This window comes from Rana temporaria, chromosome 8 (assembly GCF_905171775.1).
Source record: "Rana temporaria chromosome 8, aRanTem1.1, whole genome shotgun sequence".
NCBI lineage: Eukaryota > Metazoa > Chordata > Amphibia > Anura > Ranidae > Rana > Rana temporaria.
This window is the reverse complement of record NC_053496.1, coordinates 25,220,851-25,247,410: the sequence shown is the minus strand read 5'-3', so window position 1 is coordinate 25,247,410 and position 26,560 is coordinate 25,220,851. Positions and strand designations below refer to the sequence as shown.

At 43.8% G+C, this 26,560-nt stretch overlaps 1 protein-coding gene across 14 annotated transcripts in view; it reads left to right on the top strand.

Annotated features, from left to right (window-relative positions):
• The first annotated feature begins 1,032 nt into the window (after window positions 1-1,032).
• MKI67 (marker of proliferation Ki-67) overlaps window positions 1,033-26,560 on the top strand; it is a 37,341-nt gene continuing 11,813 nt past the window's right edge. For 12 of the 14 annotated variants that reach the window (XM_040361416.1, XM_040361409.1, XM_040361412.1 and 9 more), the window contains exons 1-16: window positions 1,033-1,171; window positions 8,012-8,120; window positions 9,671-9,749; window positions 10,487-10,602; window positions 12,690-12,753; window positions 12,855-12,885; window positions 12,983-13,816; window positions 15,304-15,542; window positions 15,640-17,743; window positions 18,076-18,197; window positions 18,279-18,447; window positions 18,753-18,881; window positions 20,384-21,078; window positions 22,473-22,515; window positions 24,370-24,444; window positions 25,346-25,486. In XM_040361416.1, coding sequence (XP_040217350.1) covers window positions 8,029-8,120; window positions 9,671-9,749; window positions 10,487-10,602; window positions 12,690-12,753; window positions 12,855-12,885; window positions 12,983-13,816; window positions 15,304-15,542; window positions 15,640-17,743; window positions 18,076-18,197; window positions 18,279-18,447; window positions 18,753-18,881; window positions 20,384-21,078; window positions 22,473-22,515; window positions 24,370-24,444; window positions 25,346-25,486 — 4,933 coding nt within the window. In that variant the 5' untranslated portion in view covers window positions 1,033-1,171; window positions 8,012-8,028. The remainder of the gene's footprint in view (window positions 1,172-8,011; window positions 8,121-9,670; window positions 9,750-10,486; window positions 10,603-12,689; window positions 12,754-12,854; window positions 12,886-12,982; window positions 13,817-15,303; window positions 15,543-15,639; window positions 17,744-18,075; window positions 18,198-18,278; window positions 18,448-18,752; window positions 18,882-20,383; window positions 21,079-22,472; window positions 22,516-24,369; window positions 24,445-25,345; window positions 25,487-26,560) is intronic. The other 2 variants (XM_040361405.1, XM_040361413.1) reach the window with 2 other exon arrangements.

Sequence of the window (26,560 nt, the reverse complement as noted above, 5' to 3'; positions counted from 1 at the left end):
CAGTGGTGATTAAATACCACCAAAAAAAGCTCCTATTTGTGTGAAGAAAATGACACAAATGTAGTTTGGCTATGGTGTCGCATGACCGCGTAATTGTCATACAAAGTGTGGGAACGCTGGATAAATAAATCCTGTTCTTTAGCAGGGAGCGTCGATCCCACATTACTCACCTGCCTGGGTTATTATGGGTAACGTTTGGTGTCCAGGTGAGCTGATGTAGGTGGATGGAGACTTGTCCTGTGTATATAATATCCATCTTTGTCCCCATTCTGGTCCTGCTCTCCTCCCCTCATGTCACCTCTGTAGACAGGTTCTCTTATGACAATAGTGGAAGAGGTCTGTGCTGTGGGGGGACATGTGACAACACAGGAGAGTATTTGGGAGAGAGTTGTCACCCCATAACAAATGAAGCACATTGGCGGCGGGCTCTGTGAGGTAATATTTATATTATACGTGAGGTGTTGGTGTGTTTGGATACATTCTGGTGACAATTATTTGTACTAGGTGACAAGCACGTCCATTTTTCTGCGGATTGTTGCGTTGGCGGTGAGAGGCATGTTCCCAGACATGGCCGTGTGAAGGAAAAGCCGTCTCTGGGCTCCCATTGGCTCTGTGTTGCCGCCATACTGAGAACACGTCTCTTCCACCTCGTCGCCTTTGTTTGGGGAAACTGCGCGCTATTTTTTCCCTCCCCGTCCCCGCCCACGTCGTCGGCCATTGGCCGATCCCGCGTCCACGTGACGCCACGCCTCCAATCACACAACTTCGCGCTGCTTTTCGAACACTTTTAAAACTTCACGTCTATTGGCGGTATCCCTGCGCCGGAGGAAATAGTTCGCCCGGAACCCTGCAAACGTCTGATCGCCAGCCCCGATCGGTGGAGAGACGTCGGAATCGGCGGGATATAACGTGTGGCGGGGAGTCTGGCACTGTCGACGATCGGTTTTGCGGCTTGAACCTTAGCCGGTAAGTGGAGCGGCGGAGTGATCCTCTCGGCGCCGTGCGGTCGGGACTCTGCGCCTGCGCAGTGCTGACTACGCGGAGGCGCCGAAGTGCCAGTAACGGACAGCGGCCAGCTCGGCGGGGCCAATGCGTGTGTGTATGTGAGCGGCGTCTGTACGGGTGAATGGAGTGATCGCTCCGCTTCAAGGAATCCTTTCGTCGCCCTCAGGTCAGTGATGGAGGCCTTCTCTGGGTCCGGGGAGCCTGGGGAGAGGCCAGGCGGTCAGCCCGCCAAATTCTCCAAGTGTCAGCTCCGGGCTGTTGGCGGGATGGCGGCCGGCGAGTTTAGGATGTAGAAGGTTTAGGAGTGGAACGCTCTTGGTGGGTTGGTTGCCAGGGGTTACAGCAATGGGGCCCGCGCCACTACCTGTGTGCCTTATTGCTTTTTCGGGGGGCTGCCCTGATCGCTGCCTGCGCATGTTATTGCTTTATTGGGGGGCTTCCCAGATCACTGCCTGTGTGTAATTGCTTTATTGGGGGGGGGGGGCTGTGCATGTTAATACTTTATTGGGGGCTGCCTGTGTGCGTGCCCCATCGCCTTTTTTGGGGGGTTCCCTTATCGCTGCCTGCACATGTTGCTTTATTGGGGGGGCTGCCCATATCACTGCATGTGTGCCCTATTGCCTTTTTTGGGGGCTGCCCAGATCACTGCCTGCATGTTATTGCTTTATTGGGGGGCTGCCCATATCACTGCCTGTGTGCCCTATTGCCTTTTTTGGGGGCTGCCCAGATCACTGCCTGCATGTTATTGCTTTATGGGGGGGCTGCCCAGATCACTGCCTGCATGTTATTTCTTTATGGGGGGGCTGCCCAGATCACTGCCTGCATGTTATTGCTTTATGGGGGGGCTGCCCAGATCACTGCTTGTGCATGTTATTGCTTTATGGGGGGGCTGCCCAGATCACTGCTTGTGCATGTTATTGCTTTATGGGGGGCTGCCCAGATCACTACCTGCGCATGTTATTGGGGGGCTGCCCAGATCACTGCCTGTGCATGTTATTGCTTTATGGGGGGGCTGCCCAGATCACTGCCTGCGCATGTTATTGGGGGGCTGCCCAGATCACTGCCTGCGCATGTTATTGCTTTATGGGGGGGCTGCCCTGATTGCCTGCGCATGTTATTGCTTTTTATTGAGGATCTGTCTGCACTACTGTCTCTTTTTGATGGCTGCTCATACCACTGCCTGTACGCCTGGCTTGTTCAAGGGGCTGCCCATGCCCGCAGAGCTCAGTTTTGTATGGGTTGGCATGTGGTTGTCACGCTGGGCACATGCTGCCTCCATGTCTTTGTGGGTGATTGCCAGGCGCTCAGTGTTAGCGGAGGAGACGGTTGCAGCTGTTAGGGAAAGGGTCAGGGGGGTGCTCTGCCAGGTGTTAGGTTCCCTCCTTTTTTCTCTGCTCAGATTAGTTTGCTGATGTTGTTTAACCATCTGTTACATGGGAGAAGCATGGGGCTCTTCACATGTTAAATGCTTGCTGCACATGGCTCTGTGTTCACCTGTCCCACGTTATAGACCTGATAGGCACATGGCACTCAGCGATCGGCATGCTTGTCAGCTGGGAATCTGTTTACACAAGGCTTGTGGAGACGGGTGCTGGAATCTTTGCAGCAGATGCACTGGGCTGCAACGTGCTAGACTTGCCCAACATATAGACAAACCTAATACAGGAAGAGTGTTGCTGGCAACAGGGGGGATTGCTAAGCTGCAATATATTGCATTTTTGGGCTTCATACTGCTTTAACCACTTAAGGACCGGAAGGATTTGCCCCTTTAATGACCGGGCCACTTTTTTTTTGCGCTATAGCCCTGCGTCGCTTTAACTGACAATTGCACGACGTACCCAAACAAAATTGGCATCTTTTATTTATTTTTTCTGGAAAATATTGCTTTCTTTTGGTGGTATTTGATCACCTCTGCCGGTTTTTATTTGTTATGCTATAAAGTGCGACAATTTTGTTTGAATAGGTTTTTTTTTTTACTATAATAAATATCCTAAAATAATAAAAAAACAAATTACTTCAGTTTACGCCTATATGTATTCTACATATATTTGGTAAAAATGGCAATAAGCATATATTGGTTGGCGCAAAAGATATAGCGTCTACAAAATTGTAGTGATTTTTAGCGGGATTGCGGCAGACATATCAGACTTTTTTTGGGGGGACACGTGTACAGCAATTGGAGCTAAAAATGGACACTGATTACTGTATACATGTCACTGGCTCCCCGCCAGTGACATGTATACAGTAATCAGTGTCTATTTTTAGCTCCAATTGCTGGGGGCAATCAAGGGGTTAAGGCCACTTTCACACTGAGGCGCTTTTAAGAAATTTTAGCGCTAAAAATATCGCCTGCAGAGTGCCTCTCCTGTCACTCCAGTGTGAAAGCCAAAGTGCTTTCACACTGGGGCGGTTCATTTGTGGGACATCGAAAAAGTCCTGCAAAGCGAATTCGGCGTTGGCGTAGCCAATCGCAGTGCTTTACCACCGACGCTCCCTCCGCCTCAGTGTGAAAGTGCCGTTGGTGTTCCCTAGGGAGGCATGTCAGAACGGGGATCTGTTTGTTTACATACACAAATACCTGTTCTGGCTCTCTGTAGAGCGATCGCGAGAGGCCGGCGGATATCTGCTCCGGCACAGCGGGCTTCCGATCGCTTTTAAAGCGGAGCGCCACCCTAAAGTGGAACTCGCCCTGATCGGAACCCCCCCCCCCCCCCGGTTTCACATTTGACACCTTTCAGGGGGGAGGGGGGTGCAGATACCTGTCTAAAGACAGGTATTTGCACCCACTTCCGGTCACACAGTCTCGTGCAGACTGCGGGCAGAACGTCACCTCCCGTTTTCCCCCCGTTGTGCTCTGGGAACACTCGGCTCCCAGAGCACAGCGGGAGCCAATCAGCGGCGCAGCGCAACTCGCACATGCGCCGTAGGGAATCGGGTAGTGAAGCCGGAGCGCTTCACTTCCTGGTTCCCTCACAGAGGATGGCGGGGGGGGCAGCAGAGAGACGAGCGATCGCTCATCCTCTGCTGCGGACGGCGCTGGACTCCAGGACAGGTAAGTGTGCTGATATAAAAAGTCAGCAGCTGCAGTATTTGTAGCTGCTGGCTTTTAATATTTTTTTTTCATGGCACATCTGCTTTAAAGCTGCCGGTGTACTTGACTGGCTCATCAGATTTTGAGGAATTAGAAATCTCTTCCTAAGTTGGATCCCTGCCCTGTGCCGATGTAGATTCATACGTCTTCATCACCATGGACAGCGTGGCACCGATTCTCAGAACCTGTCCAGAGATTGGGAGATATTGTAGAAGCGAAGGGTTCATACCGGTGAAATTACTGGCAGATTTTACGATCTATTACTATGGAGATGTTGGTTTTGAGTTCACTTGTTTTTCCTGAATTGTGAGCGCATATTTTTATCTGCAGGTGAAGCTCAATAAACAATCAGCACTCGGTGAGCTGGATAGGGCTTCATCAGTCACATGCTCTGTACTGCCATGTGCCAAGTCTGCTACAGCTTGGTGTCAAATCTGCCAAGTACTTCTGTCACTGACATCAGTATTTGTTACGTTGACACATTTCACAAACATTTTAGAATATTGTTAAACAATTTACTCAGGTCTTTGTCCCATTTTCTTGTTTAAATTTGTTTATTGATATTTAAAATGGAGTTCCAGCTGTTACAAAAAGTAGGAGTAGCTGACTTTTAATAAACGCGCACTTGTCCAGCGATGCGACGGCCTGAAGCCTTGGTTCTCTCCCCTGCCCTTTCCCCGGCATCACTAGTGTGGACACCCAGCTGATAGCTTGCGGCTTCACAACCAGGTGCGTACGTGCCAGTCCCGATTGGGGAGACTTGTCCCAGAAGATTGCAGGGAGGGAGCAATCGGTTGTAAACAAGCTGGCGCATGCCCGGCTTGGCTTTCTCCTCTCCGTACCGATACCTATAGGAATTAGTTTAGTACGTTAAGAAGGAGATCTTGTGTTACAAATTATATCTCCCACTCTGCAGTATGCAGTGAAATGTAATGTGTATCCCAATCGACCATTTCACGTGTAGGCGCCTCGAAGCATGCGTTTACGTTTGTGTATATGGGGGGGGGGGGGGTGTTGTGTGCAACGTAATTTTTTTGCAAAAAAAATATATTTTCACTTTTTTTGTGACAGGTTCTCTTTATTGAGCTATGCAGCATGTCTCCCATGTACTCCACTGAATGTTTTGCAAAGCGAGGCGGGGACCCCGAGAACTTGACCCGGAAGTGACATCAGATGTCTTTCTGGGTCACAAGAAGAGTGAATGTGACCGCTGTTCTCCTTCCCTTCTACCCACCGTGGTGCTCCTGGGCCTGTCAATGGGCAAGCAGAGCCCAGTAAGCATGGCGGGGTGGTTTGAGCGCCAGTACCAGGGTATGGTGCGAGCGATCGGCTGCAGCCACCAGATTGTGTGTAATTCCCCTTGCTGTTAGGTCTGTACGGACCTGGTGGCAAAATGGAAAACTAGCTTTAGATACATTTTTACTCCAAAAGCATCTTATTAAAGTTTGATTTTAAAAAAAAATCATTTTTTGGGTGGGGGGGCCTTAAAAAAAACAAAACACTTATTTTATCCTTATTTTACATCAGATTGTAACATTTATGGTAAGGCTTGGCTTTCCTGATGCTGACAAGTTTGACAAGTTGCCAGCTGCAGGGTCACCCGTTTTCAAATCCCCCCGAAGTGTAGTGAAGGGCACAGCAGTGTTCTGTCTAATACGGTTATATAGTCTGTAGTTGTAATATCACCATTGCTTGTTGTAGCTCTTGTGCATAAAGCCATACGTTCATTAACCCTTTCTTCCATTGCTGAATATACAGATGGAAGTCTATAATTTCTTTAATTACTTCAATACCAGACACTTGCCCCCCTTCCTGCCCAAGCCAGCTTTCAGCACGTTCACTTTTTAAATGACAATGCTACACTGTACCCAAACAAAATGTGTATCGTTTTGTTTCCACAAATAGCTTTTTTTTCCCCCTAAACAATGACCAAAAAGTTTGAAGAAAGATTTTCTTTATTTCTGTTATACAATTCAGTAAAATTAAGTTTTCTCCCTTACTAATGGGTGCTGAGGTGGTACCGGTGGGCACTTCTGGGTGGCATGGGCAGCGAGTGGCATACCTGTTGGGGTTCCTTTGTGGGCATCTGTAGTGAGGGGGGGCGGCTGCGCTTATAAACGGCACAGACCCCGCCTGTCAAAAGAGCAGCTGATTGGCTCTCCTGCTCGTGTCTGTCAGACATGAGTAAGGAAAAGACAATAAACGGCTCTTCCTGTTTACATCGTGATCAGCCGTGTCAGAGGCTCTTCACCGAGATCGGTGATGCGCGCATGACACACAACTGATTGCCGCACCCCCACGGCTTATCCTGCTGGACGTCAGGATAACTGAACCACTTCCCGGCTGTCATTCTGCTATAAGCTGGGTGTGAAGTGGTTAAAGCCCAGTTCTGGGCAAATCTAAATGCTCCCTTGCAGTAGAGCTATGCCTGAACTGCAAGGTTTATTGCTTATGTGTAGGGGGAACAATACAAGGAGATATTCTGCCCCCCTGCACTCCAATCAAGGGTTCTGAAATAGCCCAGCTCTGGACAAGACACAGGGAACAGTCAGCCCCTGGATTGTGGGGGGACAGAGGATCAGGCAAGCTATTAACCCTTGCGGTGCAAGCACAGCCCCACTGCCAGGGATTATTTTATCTGCCCAAAGTTGGGTTTTTGTTTTTTACCAGAGTAAAAAAAGGGGGGGGGGCATCATTATCATACGACAATTTGGATTGGCTATTTTGACAACAGCTGCACAAGTAAACTTGATTCCCATCCCGCAGGAACAATGTTTTAGTCTTCCACTTGTCTATTTATATAAATCCCCTAAACAATAACCTGCCCACAAGCTTGCTTAGTTACCCTGACAGCTCCTATACTTTAATACTATTGCTTCTCAGTGAGCTGAAATGTGCTGCTTGTTGCTGTACTTGGCACCGTACTCTGCTTGGTGTTATGAAGCCCATATGGCCATTCTCATGGCTTGGCTTCTATTGCACTTGTAGTAAAAGCTTCGATTTTGAGTGGTTGCAATTGTCATGAGGGTATAAAATACTAATGAAGCTTTGTTTTGTCAGTGGAGCACCTTGTGCCACACGGGTACTTTGGTGTGGTGTTGATTCCTGGCATCTGTCAGTTTTTCAAATGCTGAAGCATTACTTTGTGACATTGATCAGTTGAATTGACACATTGGGGGAGATTTACTAAAAACTGGAGCACACAGAATCTGGTGCAGCTGTGCATAGTAACCAATCCGCTTCTAACTTCTTGTTCAATTAAAGTGGTAGTAAACTCTGTACTACCACTTTTACCTGCAGGTAAGTCTATAGTAAGGCTTGCCTGTAGGTAAAAAGAAATCTCTCCTAAACCTGTACGATTTAGGAGATATTCCCCTCGCAATGAGCCGCTGACTGCAGCGGCGCATGCGGGTTCCTCGACTAAAGGGCCGTCAGACCTTGCCGTATGCACGGGAGTGACGACATCGCAGCTCCAGCCACTCACAGCGCTGGAGCGGCGATACCCAAAAGACGCCGAGGCAAGATGACATCTCCCTCGGCGTGGACCAGGTAAGTTCCCCACGCCTCGTTCAAAGGTAAGTATTTCATAATGAGCTAGTATGCGGTGCATACTAGCTCATTATGCCTTTTGCCTTTCAGGTATGTTAAAAAAAAAAAAAGCTGCTGCGGGTTTACTACCGTTTTAAGCTTTGACAATAAAACCTGGAAGCTGATTGGTTACCGTGCAGAGCTGCACCAGATTCAGTGTGTAGTAGTTTTAGTAAATCTTCCCCATTGTTACTAAAGGCTGCACTAAAAGGTCACCTATATCATATGTTTGGGTTTCTGGACTTCTGTATATTTTTGTGTTTGGATGGACTTGAGTATATATTTTTTTCAACTAGATTAACTTTGTAACAATTTTTTCTTTTATAGGTAAGAGATTTTTAGAGATGCCTTGCCATGGTAAAATCATCGTGATAAAAAGAAGTGGCGTCGATGGAACACATTTTCCACTGACGGCAACCACATGTTTGTTTGGAAGGTAAGAGAATTCATATGTTTAACCTTTATTTTCATTCTAGTTTTAATGTGTATTATTCACTTACCGCACACTTGCAGTAAAAATGCCCATCCTCTAACCCCATTACTAAGGCTGAAAGACGCATTAAACTCAAATTTAATTTGTTGCAGCTTACCAATTCTTTTAAAGTGGAGGTTCACACAAAAAGTTAACCTCTGCTTTTTGGACCCTCCCCCTCCGGTGTCACATTTGGCACCTTTCAGGGGGAGGGGGGGGGTGCAGATACCTGTCTGAGACAGGTATTTGCACCACTTCCGGGTTCTGACTCCCGCGGGGAATCCAGCCTGTCTTCTGGGAAACACTGTTCCCAGGAGAGAGCGGGGACCAGTGACGGTGCGCCACAATACTCGCGCATGCGCAGTATGGAATCGGGCAGTGAAGCAGCAAGGCTTCACTTCCTGATTCCCTCACCTAGGATGGTGGCGGAAGCAGCCGAGGACTGAGCGATTGCTCAGCCTCGTCTGCTGACATCGCGGGCGTGCTGGACAGGTAAGTGTCCATTTTTTAAAAGTCAGCAGCTGCCGTATTTGTAGCTACTGACTTAAAAAAAAAAAAATCGGCGGAACCTCCGCTTTAAATATGGTGGCTGGATTTTTTTATTTTTCTTTCCTTTTGGGATGAAGGTTTGACATTTTAAGCTGGTCCAAGCGCCCCTGTCAGTGCTAAATGGTTTATCTCAACCCTATAACTGCTACCTTTTTACTAGACAGTTTGAACTGTTGTATTTTTTATTTTTTTTAACCTATTGGCTGGGTTTTCAAGTTAAAATAAGAGGGATCAAAGCCTTAAACAAAAAAAAAGAGTGCAGCTACCACCTCCTAAGACTTGATAAACGGCAATACAGTAAAACCTTGGTTTGAGAGCTCTTTGCAAGACAAGCTAATTTTTTTTTTCTTTTAATACATTTTGGCTTGATATACAAGTAGTGTCATTTTGCAACTGAGTATGAGGACAGGCGCCTCTAAGTGTAGCAATCTGGTTACTTTTAATGAAGGTGCAACATATTGCTACACTTGGAGGCGCCTCTCTTCTCTTTTATACTCTGGAGCTCCTGCTGGATTTTGCTTCTAATTCTCTTGTGGAGGCTTCCATTTGTGGAAACATTTTATGGTTATGCAACCTATCACATTGCCATATTTTTATATGGACTATAAACTGAAGGATTTATGAATAAATGGTTGTGGAACGAATCATTTGAGTTTCCATTATTTCTTATGGGGAATTTCGCTTTGATATACAAGTGCTTTTGGGATTACAAGCATGCTTCCGGATTGAGTTATGCTTGCAATCCAAGGTTTTACTGTGTTTTGTGTTTAATAACGCTAACTCTTCTTACTCTGATTTGTCATGGATGCCTCATGTAATAGAACTGAGTAGTACTGGCCTTACCAGGCTTAAATATATATTTGCTTATGGTTAGAAACACCTCTGTCAACAATACAGACATACATTGCTATGACATATACTATGATAAGTATTAAACCACTTTTTTTTCTTCTCCCTCTACGCAGGAAGTCAGAATGTGACATCCGAATTCAGCTGCCACATGTTTCCAAAGAACACTGTAAAGTTGAAGTCAAGGAAAAAGAGGTAACAACTTAAAACCTTTTGTCTGTCTGTCTCTTTAAAGTATGACTATAAAAGAAGAAACTTTTTAATTTGTTGGAGTGAGTAAAATCCCTGTGTGTCCCTGTTAAGGCGCATTGCACTCTATTTGTCCTGTTTACCGTTATCGGTGAAGGTAAAAGAAAATCCCACACTTTGGATTGTGCCCAGAAAAGCAATAGAGGGGGAAATCTTCCTATGGGGACATTAGTTCTGGTGACCCGGGAAGTATTTCCCTTATTTGGCGGAAAACAATGGGCAAAGAGAAAAATAAATCTTTGGTTATTGGGGTGAGCTTACAGGATGCATTCCCCTTTGGGACAATGTTTCATGTTGTGCTTATATTTACACTGAACACTCACCAGGTCAGTGGCATCAACAGGCCATATGTATGTGGGTATTGGTCAATGGGTGTCTGTTGCTTAAAGAAATCTTAGTACAAATAAACTTATTGTCTAAAAGTGGGGCTGTATATATCTTTAAATGACCATTAACAGCCTTTCTTCCACTGCTGAGAAGGATGCAAATCCACTGGATTACTTGTCTGGAAACATAGCCTGCATAGCCGTACTATTTTAGGTGTCTGGTTTAAGAAAGGCAGCATTACCAGCTCCAGAAACTGAGCCAAACTTTAATTATATTTGGAGATAAAGTCCATGTCATTATAAATTGTCATATTTTATTTTACTCATTATTTTTTTTTTTTTTTTTTTACTGTGTAGGTGTTTGTCTCCAATTTAAGCTCTGTGAACCCAACTCAGCTGAATGGACATGCTCTTAAACAGACTGTACGCCTCAAACATGGAGATATTATCACTATTATTGATCGCTCTTTTAGGTAAGTTGTCCTTCATCTACAGTGAGGAAAATAAGTATTTGAACACCCTGCTATTTTGCAAGTTCTCCCACTTGGAAATCATGGAGGGGTCTGAAATTGTCATCGTACGTGCATGTCCACTGTGAGAGACATAATCAAAAAAAAAAATTCCAGAAATCACAATTTATGATTTTTTAACTATTTATTTGTATGATACAGCTGCAAATAAGTATTTGAACACCTGTCTATCAGCTAGAATTCTGACCCTCAAAGACCTGTTAGTCTGCCTTTAAAATGTCCACCTCCACTCCATTTATTATCCTAAATTAGATGCACCTGTTTGAGGTCATTAGCTGCATAAAGACACCTGTCCACCCCATACAATCAGTAAGAATCCAACTACTAACATGGCCAAGACCAAAGAGCTGTCCAAAGACACTAGAGACAAAATTGTACACCTCCACAAGGCTGGAAAGGGCTACGGGGAAATTGCCAAGCAGCTTGGTGAAAAAAGGTCCACTGTTGGAGCAATCATTAGAAAATGGAAGAAGCTAAACATGACTGTCAATCTCCCTCGGACTGGGGCTCCATGCAAAAATCTCACCTCGTGGGGTCTCAATGATCCTAAGAAAGGTGAGAAATCAGCCCAGGACTACACGGGAGGAGCTGGTCAATGACCTGAAAAGAGCTGGGACCACCGTTTCCAAGGTTACTGTTGGTAATACACTAAGACGTCATGGTTTGAAATCATGCATGGCACGGAAGGTTCCCCTGCTTAAACCAGCACATGTCAAGGCCCGTCTTAAGTTTGCCAATTACCATTTGGATGATCCAGAGGAGTCATGGAAGAAAGTCATGTGGTCAGATGAGACCAAAATAGAACTTTTTGGTCATAATTCCACTAACCGTGTTTGGAGGAAGAAGAATGATGAGTACCATCCCAAGAACACCATCCCTACTGTGAAGCATGGGGGTGGTAGCATCATGCTTTGGGGGTGTTTTTCTGCACATGGGACAGGGCGACTGCACTGTATTAAGGAGAGGATGACCGGGGCCATGCATTGCGAGATTTTGGGCAACAACCTCCTTCCCTCAGTTAGAGCTTTGAAGATGGGTCGAGGCTGGGTCTTCCAACATGACAATGACCCGAAGCACACAGCCAGGATAACCAAGGAGTGGCTCTGTAAGAAGCATATCAAGGTTCTGGCATGGCCTAGCCAGTCTCCAGACCTAAACCCAATAGAGAATCTTTGGAGGGAGCTCAAACTCCGTGTTTCTCAGCGACAGCCCAGAAACCTGACTGATCTAGAGAAGATCTGTGTGGAGGAGTGGGCCAAAATCCCTCCTCCAGTGTGTGCAAACCTGGTGAAAAACTACAAGAAACGTTTGACCTCTGTAATTGCAAACAAAGGCTAATGTACCAAATATTAACATTGATTTTCTCAGGTGTTCAAATACTTATTTGCAGCTGTATCATACAAATAAATAGTTAAAAAAATCATACATTGTGATTTCTGGATTTTTTTTTTTTTTTTGATTATGTCTCTCACAGTGGACATGCACCTACGATAACAATTTCAGACCCCTCCATGATTTCCAAGTGGGAGAACTTGCAAAATAGCAGGGTGTTCAAATACTTATTTTCCTCACTGTATGTATGTGTGGCCATCTGTCAGGACTCAATTGGCAGATTCAGTTCTGATGTACTTTACTGCTGGAAAGCTTTCATTCAATCAGCCGCTTTAGCACTGATTGGTGTATTCTGATAGCAGGAGTCCCGCTGTCAGTACAATATCTTAGCGGGGAGGAATCTTCCATCGCCTCGCTTTTGTGAATGGGGGAATCCTTATGTCCAGAGAAAAAAAAAAACAGTTTTATACCAGCTTTAGGGGTCTATTCACTTTTTTTTTTTTTTTAAAGCCTCACAATGCGATGTCGTGCAAATGCACTGTTTAGATGCGTGGTGTGCCATGAATGTCAGTCGTGTGCATCTGTAAAAGAACCGTGCATTGTAGCTGCAGATGTTGGAACAGGTACTATACCTGCACAAGTGTGAAGCTAGCATTGGGCAGAAGAGTAATTTTTGGGTTCTAATTTTGTATTTACAGATTTGAGAGTTCTCAGCCACAAGGAAGGCGGCGCTCTGCAGGGCTTGATTCTGAAAATTTTAAGGTATGTTCATTTTTTTTTTTTCCCGTGTGTGTGTGTGTGTGTGTGTGTGTGTGTGTGTGTGATGAAGTATATTCATTTAACTTTTATTTTTATTTTTTCAGTTATTTGTCAGTAACCAGTCTGAAGACACAAGTAAGTTTGTTTTTTTTTTGTTTGTTTTGTTTTTTGTTTTTTTATAACTGTCAGTCACTGAAATCTTTTATTTAAAAATGTCCATGTATTTTTACAGATGAAACTGTGCGGATAGAAAGTATAACCAATAAAGTCCAGAGAAAATCTGAAGGCAATCTTACCAGAGCAACTCATACTCGCCGATCGCTGCAGGCCAGTTCATCAGATGCAAAGGGAGACCATTCTCCTTTCGGTGAACTCTATAAAATGCTAAAAAGCGAGGTAGAGCCTAGGAAAAAAGGTACCAGTCAGACCCCAGCAAAGGAAAGCTCTCCAAAAAATGCGAACATAAAAAGGAATTTACAGGCCGAAGAAGTTTCTCCAGCCACATCCAGGCGGAACTCCAGAAGTCAGTCAGGTGACAGCGCAACAGTTCAAAGCCAAGATATAAAGGTGGATCGTAGATCCGTTTCTGCTGACCCGGTCAGGGAACAGTCAAAAAGCCCTCTAAGAGGGCCAAGAACCTCCCTAACCAAACAGAAGCAAGGCAGTGCAGTGAAAGCAAATAGTCCTATCAGTTCAAATAAATCTGTGCAGAACACCCCAACACATGAAGAGGCTGCCCAGAGTCCAAGGAGAATGTCCGGCAAACAAGTATCTAGTTCTCAAGAACAAGAGGCTTCAGTTGTCTCTCCGGAAAGACAATCTCCTAGAAGATCTAGAAGTGCCGGGGGAATCCAGGTGGAGGGTCTTGTGACCTCACCAGCTAGTTCTAGCCCTCGGAGAAGCAGAGGTCAGTCCGTTCCACAGCCAACTGGTATAGAGAATCAAGAAAATTCTCCACTGCCAATTCAGTCCCCTAGGGGGAGACGAAGTGGGTCTAAAGATCAGACTATGGGATCACCATCTAAGCCTGTTGAGACTGAAGAAAATGTAAATAAACCTGGCCAAGGTAAGTTGGTGCTATGACTGGTTTGTTGGGGTATATAAATCTGCTAGTCCATGTAACAACAATGCTGCTGTGTGCTATGCCCCCTTTCACTCATTCACCTAGCGTGAGGGCACTCTAATAAAGTTTTACAGGCCAGATCACCAAATGAAAACGGGGGGGGGGGGGGGCAGGAAATCAATGTAGCCACCACATACAAGGATTGGTAAGCTGCAATATATTACATCTTTGGGTTTACCACTGATTTAAAGCGGAGCTCCATCCAAAAGGGGAAGCTCTGCTTGTTTGTCTCGGCTGTTGCAAAGTCACCTGGAAGAGTTGCCCCCTAACACCCCTGTTGCCGGGCTTTTTACAAAGTGCAGCGCGCTTCGCGTAGGGGACAGGGTTGTGAAGCGACAAGGCTTCCCTGCTGGTTTACCTTACAACAAATGGCAGCGGTGGCACCTGAGAGCCAATTGAAAAATTGGTGTAGACAAATAGGCATCCTAATAAGTCAGCAGCTACAGTATTTGTAGCTGCTGACTTTTAATATTTTATAAAGGAGCCTGGAGCTCCACTTTAAGTGCCAGTTTTAAGAACAATTGAACAGCTATATGTGGTTTCCATCTTGAGTAATAGTCTTTGGCTACTTTTCAACAGTAGACTTTTAACATGATTTCTTAATCCCAAATGCCAAAGCAGCCCTTTAAAATAACTTGCTCACCTCTCCTGTCATGCTCTGCTTTAGTAAAGAGAATTTGCCAGTTAAATTAATCTTTGGAAATTCTTCTGGGAGTATTGGTTTCTTGGTCTCTACCATGTTCTAACGTTCAATCAGGGGTGTGTGGTTTTTCTCTTCCAGTTTGCAATTTTTGCAGGTGCAGCTTTAGTCTACGGTGTGGCGGCAGGCGCTTTAATGTATAACGAGCGACACTTGAATTGGGCAGCATTGAAGAAAGCAGGAATAGATCATCATTGTGCAAATAAGCATGTGTAAAATCTATAATATATTTTTAGATCTTTAACAGTGTTTGTTTTGTTTCAAGTGTATAAAAGCATTTGTGTATATACTGGAGTGCTTAGGGGCTCACATCTAAGTTCCGTGCCCTTGGGTATTCTTTTTTTAAAGGAAGTATGTCATGAGAAACCTGAAGGATGCTATTGTTTTTTATGCCAGTTGCTTGGCTGTTATGCTAATGCTTTTGATGCCATACTTCACTTTTTCCACGTTTGTGAATCTGATGTGAAATGCACACCTAACTGGGCAATCGGCACCTTTCTAGGAGGTGCCCAGAAATGGCAGACCCCCCCCCTTTGTGTTTTTGAATGGGAGATCTAAAGTATATTGTTATAAAAGTATAAGTTTATCATGGTCTTTGCAAACGGGAATAAACTAGAGATTGCACCTCAAGTTTCATGTAGTTGGAATACAGCCTTTAATTATTTCATGTTACTTTGTGAATTGTTTTAGCCACATTTTCAATGTTTTTTTTTTTTTTTTTTTCTTTTAGGACTTGCAAAAAAATCTCCAAGAAAAAGACGAAGTGATGAACTTGGCCTGGCTGAACCACCCCTTAAAAGGAAGAGAGTCTCTTTTGGTGGACATTTGAGCCCTGAGCTTTTTGATAAAAGGCTTCCTCCAAATTCTCCCCTTAAGAAGGGAGCAACTCCTGCTAGACGAAGCTTGTCGCTCAACTCCCCACGTACTGTTATTCGAAAGAGTTTTGGTTTAAAGCAGACTGTGATAAGGGTAAACACGGCTATATATTACAAAGTATTTAAACTTGTTAATGTCTAAACTTTTTAGATTCATGTAATTTTATTTATTTTTTTTCCCCCTCTTTTAGGAAGTTTTTGAAGCGTCTGCTACTCGGCTTTCAGGCTCTCCATTAGCTAGATCCACAACACCAACTAGGAGAATTTCAGCCTATGCAGCAGCACATAATCTATTGCCTGGTGCAGTCACAGCCTTGGTGTCCTCTCCAAAAAGGAGATCCTCAGCTGTTAACAAGTCACCAAGTAAATCTCCATCCTCTAATACCATAACACCTGTTAAACAATCGCCAAACAAAAGATCTCCATCCATGGCTCTGACCCTTACACCACTTAGAACCTCTCCGTCCACTAGGTCACAAGTCATTTCTCCATCCAGAACTCCAGATAAGAAGACTCCAGAAAAGTCTGAGCTCTCAGGTTCTGCCAAGAGGTCCTCTGTCTCAAAATTGCCAGATTCAGCCAAAAAGTCACCAGTAAAATCATTGCCTCCCACCCCTGTTGGGAAAACTTCAGTGACCATATCCACAACACCATCTAAGAGATCTCCTTCTTCCAGATCTACCATGCCAGTGAGGCAGTCCCCGATAAAATCTGAAGCCTTTACACCTGCTAAATCATTCACCCCAGGCAAGCGGTCGCCAGGAAAATCTCCATCCAAAACTCCTGCCAAGCTGTCCACCCCAGGCAAAAGGTCACCAGCAAAGTCCCCATCCACAACCCCAGGCAAGAGGTCACCAGGAAGACCTCCATCCACAACTCCAGCTAAAAAATCTCCTTCAACCAGATCTCCCATTCCAGTGAAGCAGTCGCCAATAAAATATGAAGCCGCTACACCTGCTAAATCATCCACCCCAGGCAAGAGGTCACCAGGAAGACCTCTATCTGCAACTCCAGCTAAAAAATCTCCTGTTAAATTGTCCACCTCAGGCAAGAGGTCACCAGGAAAATCTCCATCCAAAACTCCTGCTAAGCTGTCCACCCCAAGCAGAAGATCACCAGTAAAATCCCCAGCCAAGCAATCGCCCAAGTTGCCTACCCCAGGCAAGAGGTCACCGGGAAGACCTTCATCAACTCCAGCTAAAAATTCTCCTGCTAAATTGTCCACCCCAGGGAAGCGGTCACCAGGAAGACCTCCAACTCCAGCTAAAAATTCTCCTGCTAAATTGTCCACCCCAGGCAGAAGATCACCAGCAAAATCCCCAGCCAAGCAATCGCCCAAGTTGCCTACCCCAGGCAAGAGGTCACCGGGAAGACCTTCATCAACTCCAGCTAAAAATTCTCCTGCTAAATTGTCCACCCCAGGCAGAAGATCACCAGCAAAATCCCCATCCACTACCCCAACCAAGAAATCTAAGCTGTCTACCCCAGGCAAGAGGTCACCGGGAAGACCTCCTTCCTCAACTCCAGCTAAAAATTCTCCTGCTAAGCTGTCCACTCCAGGCAAAAGATCACCTGCAAAATCCCCATCCACAACTCCAGCCAAGAAGTCTAAGTTGGCAACACCAGGCAAGAGGTCCCCAGGAAAATCTCCAGCCAAAACTCCTGCTAAGCTGTCCACCCCAGCCAAGAAATCTCACAAGTTGCCTACCCCAGGCAAGAGGTCACCAGGAAGACCTCCCTCAACTCCAGCTAAAAACTCTCCTGCTAAATTGTACACCCCAGGCAAGAGGTCACCAGGAAAAACTCCTGCTAAGCTGTCCACCCCAGGCAAAAGATCATTATCCAAATCTCCATCCAAGAAGTCTCAGTTGGCAACCCCAGGCAAGAGGTCACCAGGAAAATCTCCTGCTAAATTGTCCACGCCAGTCAAAAGGTCACCAGGGCGACCTCCAGCTAAGAAGTCTCCTGCTAAATTAACCCCAAGCAAGGGATCTCCAGGAAAATCTCCATCCACAACCCCTAAGAAGTCTCCTGCCTCAAAATCTCCAACATCGGTCAAGAAATCTCCAGCAAAGCGTTCTCCATCCACACCATATACCAAGGGGCGATTCTCAATTTCTCGTGTGGATACACCACCCAAGTTTGTACAGGATATTTCTGCATCAAAGACACCAAAGCGATCTCGGAAGTCCATGACCTCCAAGAAAACTCCTCTCAGAAGAAGCAGAAAACTTGAGGCCTTTGAAGCTATTCGTGCCAGACGACGCAGTGGCGCCTCAGAGGCCAACTTGTATGGTAAGGTTTTTTTTTTTTTTTTTTTTTCCTTGATTGTTGCAGGGTTTTAAGTGCTAAGAGCACTGTTGGGTTTTTACTGTAACCCACAAGAGTGCAAGCTCTCCATAGAAATGAATGGCGAGCCCAGTGCATGTGTGGGGCCCAACTAAAGTTTTTGATGTGTCTGCAGCATGGTTGTTGTGCTTCACTGGATTGAAAGGCCATGATGGGGGCACAGTAGCTATGAAAAAGGTGTAACCGATGTATTTTTTTTAGAAGTTATAAAAACGTGCAGTGTTGACTTTTCACACAACTCTTTAGTAACTTGTAATTTTTATTTTTTTTCTTTGCAGTGGTTAAATCATGGGCTGATGTGGTAAAAATTGGTGTTGCAAAGGCTCAAAAGAAAATTGATAAACCTTCCAAGAAGACAGTAGTGGCTAAGAAGATTACAAAGAAGAAACCCAAGCCGAAGGTACTAGTTTGTCTTTTTAGGGCCTGGGTTTAGTTGTATTGTATTTCTGTGTAGCTCACGCTTTTTGTTTTGTGCTTCTAGACTCCAAAACGAGTAAAGGATCTGGCCAGCACAGGCCATGCAGAATCTCCTGCAACTATCCTTATTGGAAGAGCTCACACAAGACGATTGACCTTAACTGGCTACGTACCAAAGGTGGTCAGAAATGAGGCTGTGAAAGTGAACCTTGCTCACAATGAAAGCTTTACTGGTAAGTGTATTCCAGACGGCAATGCTGTTGGTCTTGGATAGTTGTAACACCATAAACTGTTTTTTGTTGGTGCCCAGTCCTTGTGACTAAGTTGTACTTCCATGTTTGAAATACGATAAACGTTTTAACTAGCTTCCTAATTTTTGTTTTAAGATTATACCACGCAAAGGAGAAATGTGTTGTAAATGGCTTTTTTTTTTTTTTTTTCTTCAAACTGCATTCTTTACAGAATAATTTGAACCTGGTAATAAAGATTTTTAAGCACATTGATTATTGGCTATAACAAGGTTTGTTTCCATTTTAAGGTATAGCTGAGTTATTCAGCACACCTGTGAATGCAAAACAGCGGAGAAGTGGCAGATCTGATGGTTCTAAAGCAGCCACACCAAAGTCAACAGTTGAAATGTCTGTTATCCAGACACCAGAGGAGTCAGGTGAGTTAGAACTGGCATAGTCTGTAAAGTCTATAGCCAATTCAGTAGTTTTGTTTACTGATCTGACTGAATGAAAGAGGTTCTGTTCTTGCACTATTTTTTGCATTGTCCTTTATTACCAAGCAAATTGGTCTGGTCTGTTTTGCTACCATTTCTTTGCGGCTAGAACCTTGCATTTGTGAACCCACAATATTAAATTTGTAGGGCATGTTTACCATAACAATGAACGTCTGTTTGCATCCTTTAAAGCAGAAGTCCAGCCTGAGCTTTTTAGGCTGAGCTTCTCCTAAGGGTCACAGGAGTGCAATTGGGTTTTGCACTCATGTGACCCATTTTCAGCACAGAGTGGTCTGAAGTCCGCTCTCTGAAGTCTCCAGGATCAGTCAAGGCAGCGCATCAACACGACTTGAAGTCAGGATCTGCCTAGGGCTGGGGAAACGATTCAATTTAATAATCGAGTTGGTAGATCAAATCGATTCATTCTTTCAAAAAATCTATTTTTTATTTAAAAAAAAAAAAAAATCCCCCAGGACCGGCGCTGAAACCGGTCCTGAGGAGCTGCGGGCAGGAGTTTTTAGGGCGAAGCTTTGGCCTAGTCTGCAAGGCCCAAGCCGCGGCCTTGCCTAAACTCCTGCCCGCAGCTCCTCAGGACCGGCGCGGTGTCCATAAAAAAAAACAAAAAAATTAATTCGAATCCGAAATCAAGTTGTTTAAATAATAAAAAAAAAAAAAAAACTTGATGTAGGATTCAAATTAAAATTTTTTTTATGGGAATTGCCCAGCTCTACATCTACCATACTTCTTGTTCTTGTTGTTGTTCTAAAAAAGGTAGATTTATCTGCAAAAAATTGATCTAGCCAGAAATCCGGTGAGCTGATCACATCTTGCTATCTGAGCCTATCTGTGGACTACTGAACACCTCCATTCTATGTCAGAGAAGAGGGGTACTGTGGTTATAGAACATGTTTGTCCTAGGGCTATCTTACTGCTGCTCCAGGTACAGTACGAGTGAACCCTGTAGTCTCTACGATGGGTGACCACCTCCCCTAGGTGAAATTACTCAACTGACAGGGCAAGATCCAAGCATCTTTTGAATGGTATTTGAAAAGCAATGGATTAATGTGGTAGTAAAACAGCAAAAAAGAAAAAATTCGGCCCCTACAGGATAATGTCAGCATGTGCTAGTATGCACCACATTATGACACTTGCCTTATAATAAACTCTCAAGCAGTGCACTGCCAGGGCTTCCATCTTCACCCAGTCTTTTTCGGGTTCACAGGCTTCAGCCATTTGGCGGAGCTGCAGTGACATCATGGCTGCAGCACACCGCTCTAAATAGACTGTGTAAATATTTCCTAAATTGTACATGTTTAGGAGATATTTACTGTACCTACAGATGAGTCTAATTATAGGCTTTCCTATAGGTATAAATCAAAGTCTGACTTTACTACTGCTTTTATAAATACTGATGGAATCGCTAACTTTTTTTTCTCCCCCCGCAGATGAAATGATGGTTTCACCATTAAGCAGTCGCCCTACAACTCAACGAAAGCAATATGGCAGAGATGCTGTTTCTAGGCTGCTGGAGGTTTCACTGTCACCAGAATTGCGTAAAGTTAACAGTACCGTGTCTGAAAATGCTGAGCAAGAAGCCTCAAAATCTGCTGGCAAAAAACGGGAATCATTTGGTCTTACAGGGGTGAAGCGCATTATGAAAACCCCAAAGCGAAAAGGAAAACCTGTTGCCGATCCACATGCACTGAGGAAATTATTGAAGACGCCAAAAGAAACCGAATCCGCTCAAACATTAACCCGTAGATCAGCTAAACTTGAAGTGCTTGGCATTGCACAACTCGTAAATCAGAAGGGAGGACTTGTGGAAGACTTTTCTGGTGTCAAGAGAATCCTAAAGACTCCCAAACAAAGGGGACAACCTGTGGCAGATTATATTGGTATGAAGCGCATCATGCGGACACCTAGGGAGAGAGGACAGCCAGTGGAAGATATGGTTGGAATAAAACGCTTAATGAGGACACCCAAGGTGAGAGGGCAACTGATTGAGGATATTGACTTAAGTCGCTTGATGAGTACACCTGTTGACAGCACCCAGTCAGCTGAAAATACCCGTCCTATAGAGGAGATTTTTGGCATGAAAAACCTTGTGAAAACGCCTCCAAAGAAATCTGCAGCTGAACAGGTAATTCTTGTTGGCATTCTGCAAAGCTGACAATCTTTTGTTAAAGCAGGGGTGGAAGTGCAACGTTTAGGCTGGCTCTTTATTGCAGATGTAATGTCAGGTTGATTGACAAAATCTGATGCCAGCTGTGCGTTGTGGCCAAATGGCCTCCAACTTGTTCAATTAATCTTTGACAGACCCTGGAAGCTGATTGGTTTCTTTGCAGAACTGCACCACATTTTGTGCACTCTGGTTTTATTAAAGCGGATGTCCGCTGAAGAAAAAATATTAAAAGCCAGCCGCTACAAATACTACAGCGGCTGACTTTTAATATTGGGACACTTGCCTGTCCTGGAGTCCAGCGCCGTCCGCAGCAGAGGACGAGCGATCGCTCTTCACTCTGCTAACCCCCCCTTGCCATCCTCGGTAAGGGGAACCAGGAAGTGAACTGCTCCTGCTTCACTGCCCGGTTCCCTACGGCGCATGCGCGAGTCGCGCTATGTCTGCCAATTGGCTCCCGCTGTGTACTGGGAGCTGAGTGTTCCCAGAACACAACGGGAGGTGACGTCTGACCGAGACTGTGGTCGGAAGTGGGTGCAAATGCCTGTCTTTAGACAGGTATCTGCACCCCATCCCCCTGAAAGGTGTCAAATGTGACACCGGAGGGGGGAGGGTTCCGATCAGCTTTACTTTAGGGTGGAGCTCCGCTTTAAATCAGCCCCTATGTCTCTACAGTGAAATGAGCTTACCAGTGTGTTTGGAATCTCATTTAGAATGTACACAAAGCTGATCATTAGCAGCTAGGTGTGTATTCTGTGCACGCCAACGGAATGAATGCCTGTGCGCGTATGTGGGAGTTGCATCATTTGGCTAGTCAAGACCACAGAAGATCTGCCAATCGGAAAAGGTTGGGGAGACGATAAATATTTTTATTGTTGGTGCAGAGTTAAGCATTTGCAGAGTTTTTAGCTCTGTTTTTAAATGCTAGAAGAAAATTTTGTACATTTTAGGTACAGTGGTGGGAAGTGTTTATTACTGCTTATAAAGTTGTCAGTATTGTCTACAGTCGTTTCTTACATCTTTTGTGAACACTTGTAGAGAGAAACCACACCCACCCATAATCCAAGACCTTTTCGAGGGGCTCCCTCTGACTTGGATTTATAATACATTTATAAATCTGACATTGCGTGGAAGCCCCCCAATGCTTCAAAACCGACCGCAACTCCGGCAGGGAGATTCTCTAGACTTAAGCTTTCAGTCAGATGTTTGAACTATTGAACATGCTGTGCTTTATGGAAATATTAACGATCTGCCAGTCTCATTGAGATGTTTTTCTCCCTGTTTATGAATAGATATCCTATTAGTGTATTGCCACAGCTGGTTGAGCTTCAAATAACACTTTCACTTTTTTCTAGGCTTTGACTATCGATTCCAGAAATGACAGTGAAGTTTTAAAATGTAAGTATACTTTATAGCTTGATATGGTTAAATAATTTGAGTGCTGTTTGTCTGTTGGCCTGCTCAGGGGAAATATTCTATCGCATGTGGCTTTTTATTATAGCTAGCTGCCATTTTTGAATTGAGTTGGGCAGCTTTGAATGGTTCATATGATGGATTTGTCCTTGAAGGGGTTGTAAAGTGTTTTTTTGTTTTTTTTTTTCTAAATGGGTTCCTTTTTTAAGCTAGTGCATTGTTGGTTCACTTACCTTTTTCCTTCAATTTCCCTTCTAAATTGTTTTTTTTTTTTTCTTTGAATTTCTCACTTCTTGTTCCTCCTCGGTAAGCTTTTCTGGCTGACTAACCCCCATGGATGATGGGGGCAAGTTTACTGAGGAGAAACAGGAAGTGAGAAATTCAGACTAAAGAAAAAAAATTTTTTTGAAGGCAAATCGAAGGAAATGGTAAGTAAACCAACAATGCACTAGCTTAAAGGAACCTATTTAGGAAATAAACCTTTACAACCCTTTAAGACTTTTCCTGCTTCATTAAAATGTAAGCCGATCTGAAAGCTACTTTCACTGTAGAAAGCACAGCTTTAGAATCATGTGGTAGCTGGTCCTGTGGCTGGATGTTTAGAGAACAGATCATGTAAGAAAACATATTAGTCCAGCGGATGCCGGAATCTGTAGATGTTAAAGTTCCACCCATTTAAAAGTCAGCAGCGAAGAGTTGTGATTGGCCGGGCAATCTTCTGTGACTTATCCCTGAAGATTGCAGGGAGGGAGAGGCACTGCCGCTGGGTGCATGTCAAAACTGGGTACCCTCTCTCCAACGATTGAACTTGATACATGCCATACTGTAGGCCACAGCTGATAAAGAAATCTATGGTGTTTGAGGCTAGGAGCAGTGATGACATTCTCCATCACATGCCTGTACTCGAAACTCGCAATCTACTGCTAGACCCACACATTGGTAATCAGAGGAAAACAGTGTTTTCATTTTGATTAAAAAAAGGCAGGAGTGCTAAGGGAATGTTGGTAGGATAGGTATGGTTATTTGAACGAGCTGATTAACATCTAATATGGTATTTGTAAGAGTGCTCAGTATTGCATCATAATGCACTGCTACACATGTCTCTTGACAAGGGGTGTTGAGACTGAATGGCACCAACTTATTTGTGTATGTTACTGCAGCCCAATGGTGTGCACCCAGTTTAACCCTTTCACGCCATCGTAGCGCAAATATGCAGCCTTCGGCTTGAAAGGTTGTACCGGGGTGATGCATGCAGCTGTAAAAATTTCATTTATTGTGCCCACAGGCGAATGCTGACATAAGTTGTGCCCACAATCTGTGTTCAAACCACCCGTGAGGTGTTGCTGCCATCATTGGCGAGAGCAATAATTCTAGCATAAGACCGCCTCTGTAAAAAAAAAAAAAAATATCTGAATGTGATAAAGTACCTTGGTTTGTCACATTCCATGAGTGTGCACAATTTTAAAGCATGACCTGTTGGCTATTTACTCGGTGTACCATCTTTCACATTATACAAAAAAAATTGGGCTAACTTCGTCAAAGGTGTTTCTCCCAAAAAAAAAATATTTATTTGAAAGGCTGCTGTGCAAATGCAGTGTGGCATAAAATATTGCAACGATCGCCATTTTATTCTCTAGTGTGTGTGTGTGGGGCTTTTTTTTTTTTATATAATGTAGATATATAAAATCTATTTATTTCTGAGGGTTCTTAGTAATTTTCTAGGGGAAAAAAAAGGTTTTTAACTTGTAAGCAACAAGTGTCAAAAAAAGCTTGGGCACAAAGGGGTTAAAGGAATTTGACACGTGTTCCTCTTACTAACATTGTTTTGTTTTTTCTTAGCTGCTGGAGCAAGCTCTGCAAAGAGAGGAAGACCTTCCAAGCGCCTTTCCCTTTCAGCTGAAACTGATACGGCAGGTATGGCACCTGATTGATGTATCTTATTTCCTGTAAAATGATTCCATACATTTGCAGCCTGCCAGCAACATTTAAAAAGCCTGTTAAATTCAGGAAAGAGTGCCGTTTTTAAATTGCAAAAGACAAGTAAAAATCTTGTCCTATCTGCTGGTCTACATGGCAAAGTTTAACTTTTTCAGTGCACTTTAAAAAAAAATATATTTTTTTTTATTCAGTTTCAAAATTGAATGTGGTGCAAGAAATTGCTTGGACTTGCACAATTCTCCATTTCTGGAGAAGTAACCAATGGTTATCCCCCTTTGATTTATACAGATTTTGGATAAAGTCGAATTCTTGCTAATTACACAGTTGCAGTTCATGTAAATTGTTTTATTTGGCAAAATATTTGAAAGCCGACTTGTCATTTGGTTGACTGCATAGTTTCAGCCTCCTGTGTCACAAACTTATTAGCTTATGGATAAGCTTTTACACTTCCTAAGTCCACCTTAGGCTTCTGATATCGAATATGTTAAAACTGACGGCACTCTGTTTTGCAGTAGATCCTAATGCTAGATGTATAACTTTCCACTCGATCTGATATTTTCTCTGAATGTTATAGTATAAGATATAAATATCAGTTCTAGCAGCTTCTATATTTCCCTGAAAGAAGGCTTTATATTATACTTTATCTGTAAATTGGAATGGGATCTATAATTTCACGTCGGATGCATTCCTGTGTGGGGGTTTTTTTTTTTTTTTCCTTCGGGTAAATCCTCTTTCAAAATGCATTTCTTCAAACTGCCCCTCTCCCATCCCTAACATGCAGGGAATTTGGAAAATCGCGAAATGCTTAGATCTTTACAAGATTTCTTAAATTTGTATGGCATATTTTGTTCACTAATCTTTTTGACTTTTCATACAGTGAATGAAGTACAGAAAACAATGGCAGTGGCAGAGTCTGAGATTGCACAGGAATCTGGTGTGCAAAGTATCAGTGAGGTTATTAAATCTGCCCACAAAAAAGGCAGACTATCTAAGAATTTGCAAGCCCCACCAGAATCTGGTGAGTTGATTTTTGTTTTTGTAATGTATCGGTACTACTGGCTTGAGTAGATGAAATGCGTGGTTTTTTATTTTCTAAAGAATAAGAGCCTGTAAGATGTGAAAAGGAGTACCATACATACTTAAGTGGACGCAGCATCGGTTCCCTACCTTCAGAGTGTTGGTGACTGTCATCGGCTCTGCGCTGTCTCTCCAGCGTTCAGGTTGATCACTGGTCTGGGGAGAGGGTGAAAGTGACTGCCTTGGCTTTTTAGTACATTGATGAGAGGCTGAGTGTTGCAGGTCAGGCACCTAGGTGGATCCCTCGATTGCCTGGATTGGCTTTAGCCTGCTGTCTTCTGGGTTACAGAATGCAAAATTTAAGTGCGCTCCTGTGACCCTGAGGAGATGTAAAATCAAAAGAGCTTTGGCTCCTTTCTCTTCTTAAAGTGGTTTTAAAGGCAATGCTTATAAACATGGCCAGCTTCTTTGCTAGGATAACATGTACCATACAGTTTTATTCTTCAAACCTTTCCTCCAATCGGCTCATTATCTCGGCTGCAACTTCCTTCTCTGTACTCAAGGATGCGTAAGGATTTTATCACTTTGAAGGGGTGTAGGTAAACGAGGGTTGCAGTTAAACAAGTAAAACCTATGTAGAAGGATTTGTTTTAATCTTTATCTTCTGAGGCTGTTTAATTCACTGGGTATATATGAGGGTGTATAACTACTTAAAAGTAAAAAATGTTCCCGTGTCATATATATATATATATATATATATATATATATATATATATATATATATATATATATATATATATATATATATATATATATATATATATATACATATATATATATATATACATATATATATATATATACATATATACACACACATACACACATACACACATACACACATACACACATACACACATACACACATACTCAGGAGCAAGCCCGCTCATGCTGCCCCATAGAAAGTGGCTTCCTATGGTGGTGCATGGAGAAGAGGAGCCAATAGTGTGGGCGGGGCGACCCTAGAAAATGGTTTGGTGCTTCTCTGTGCAATACTATTGCACAAAGCAGGTAT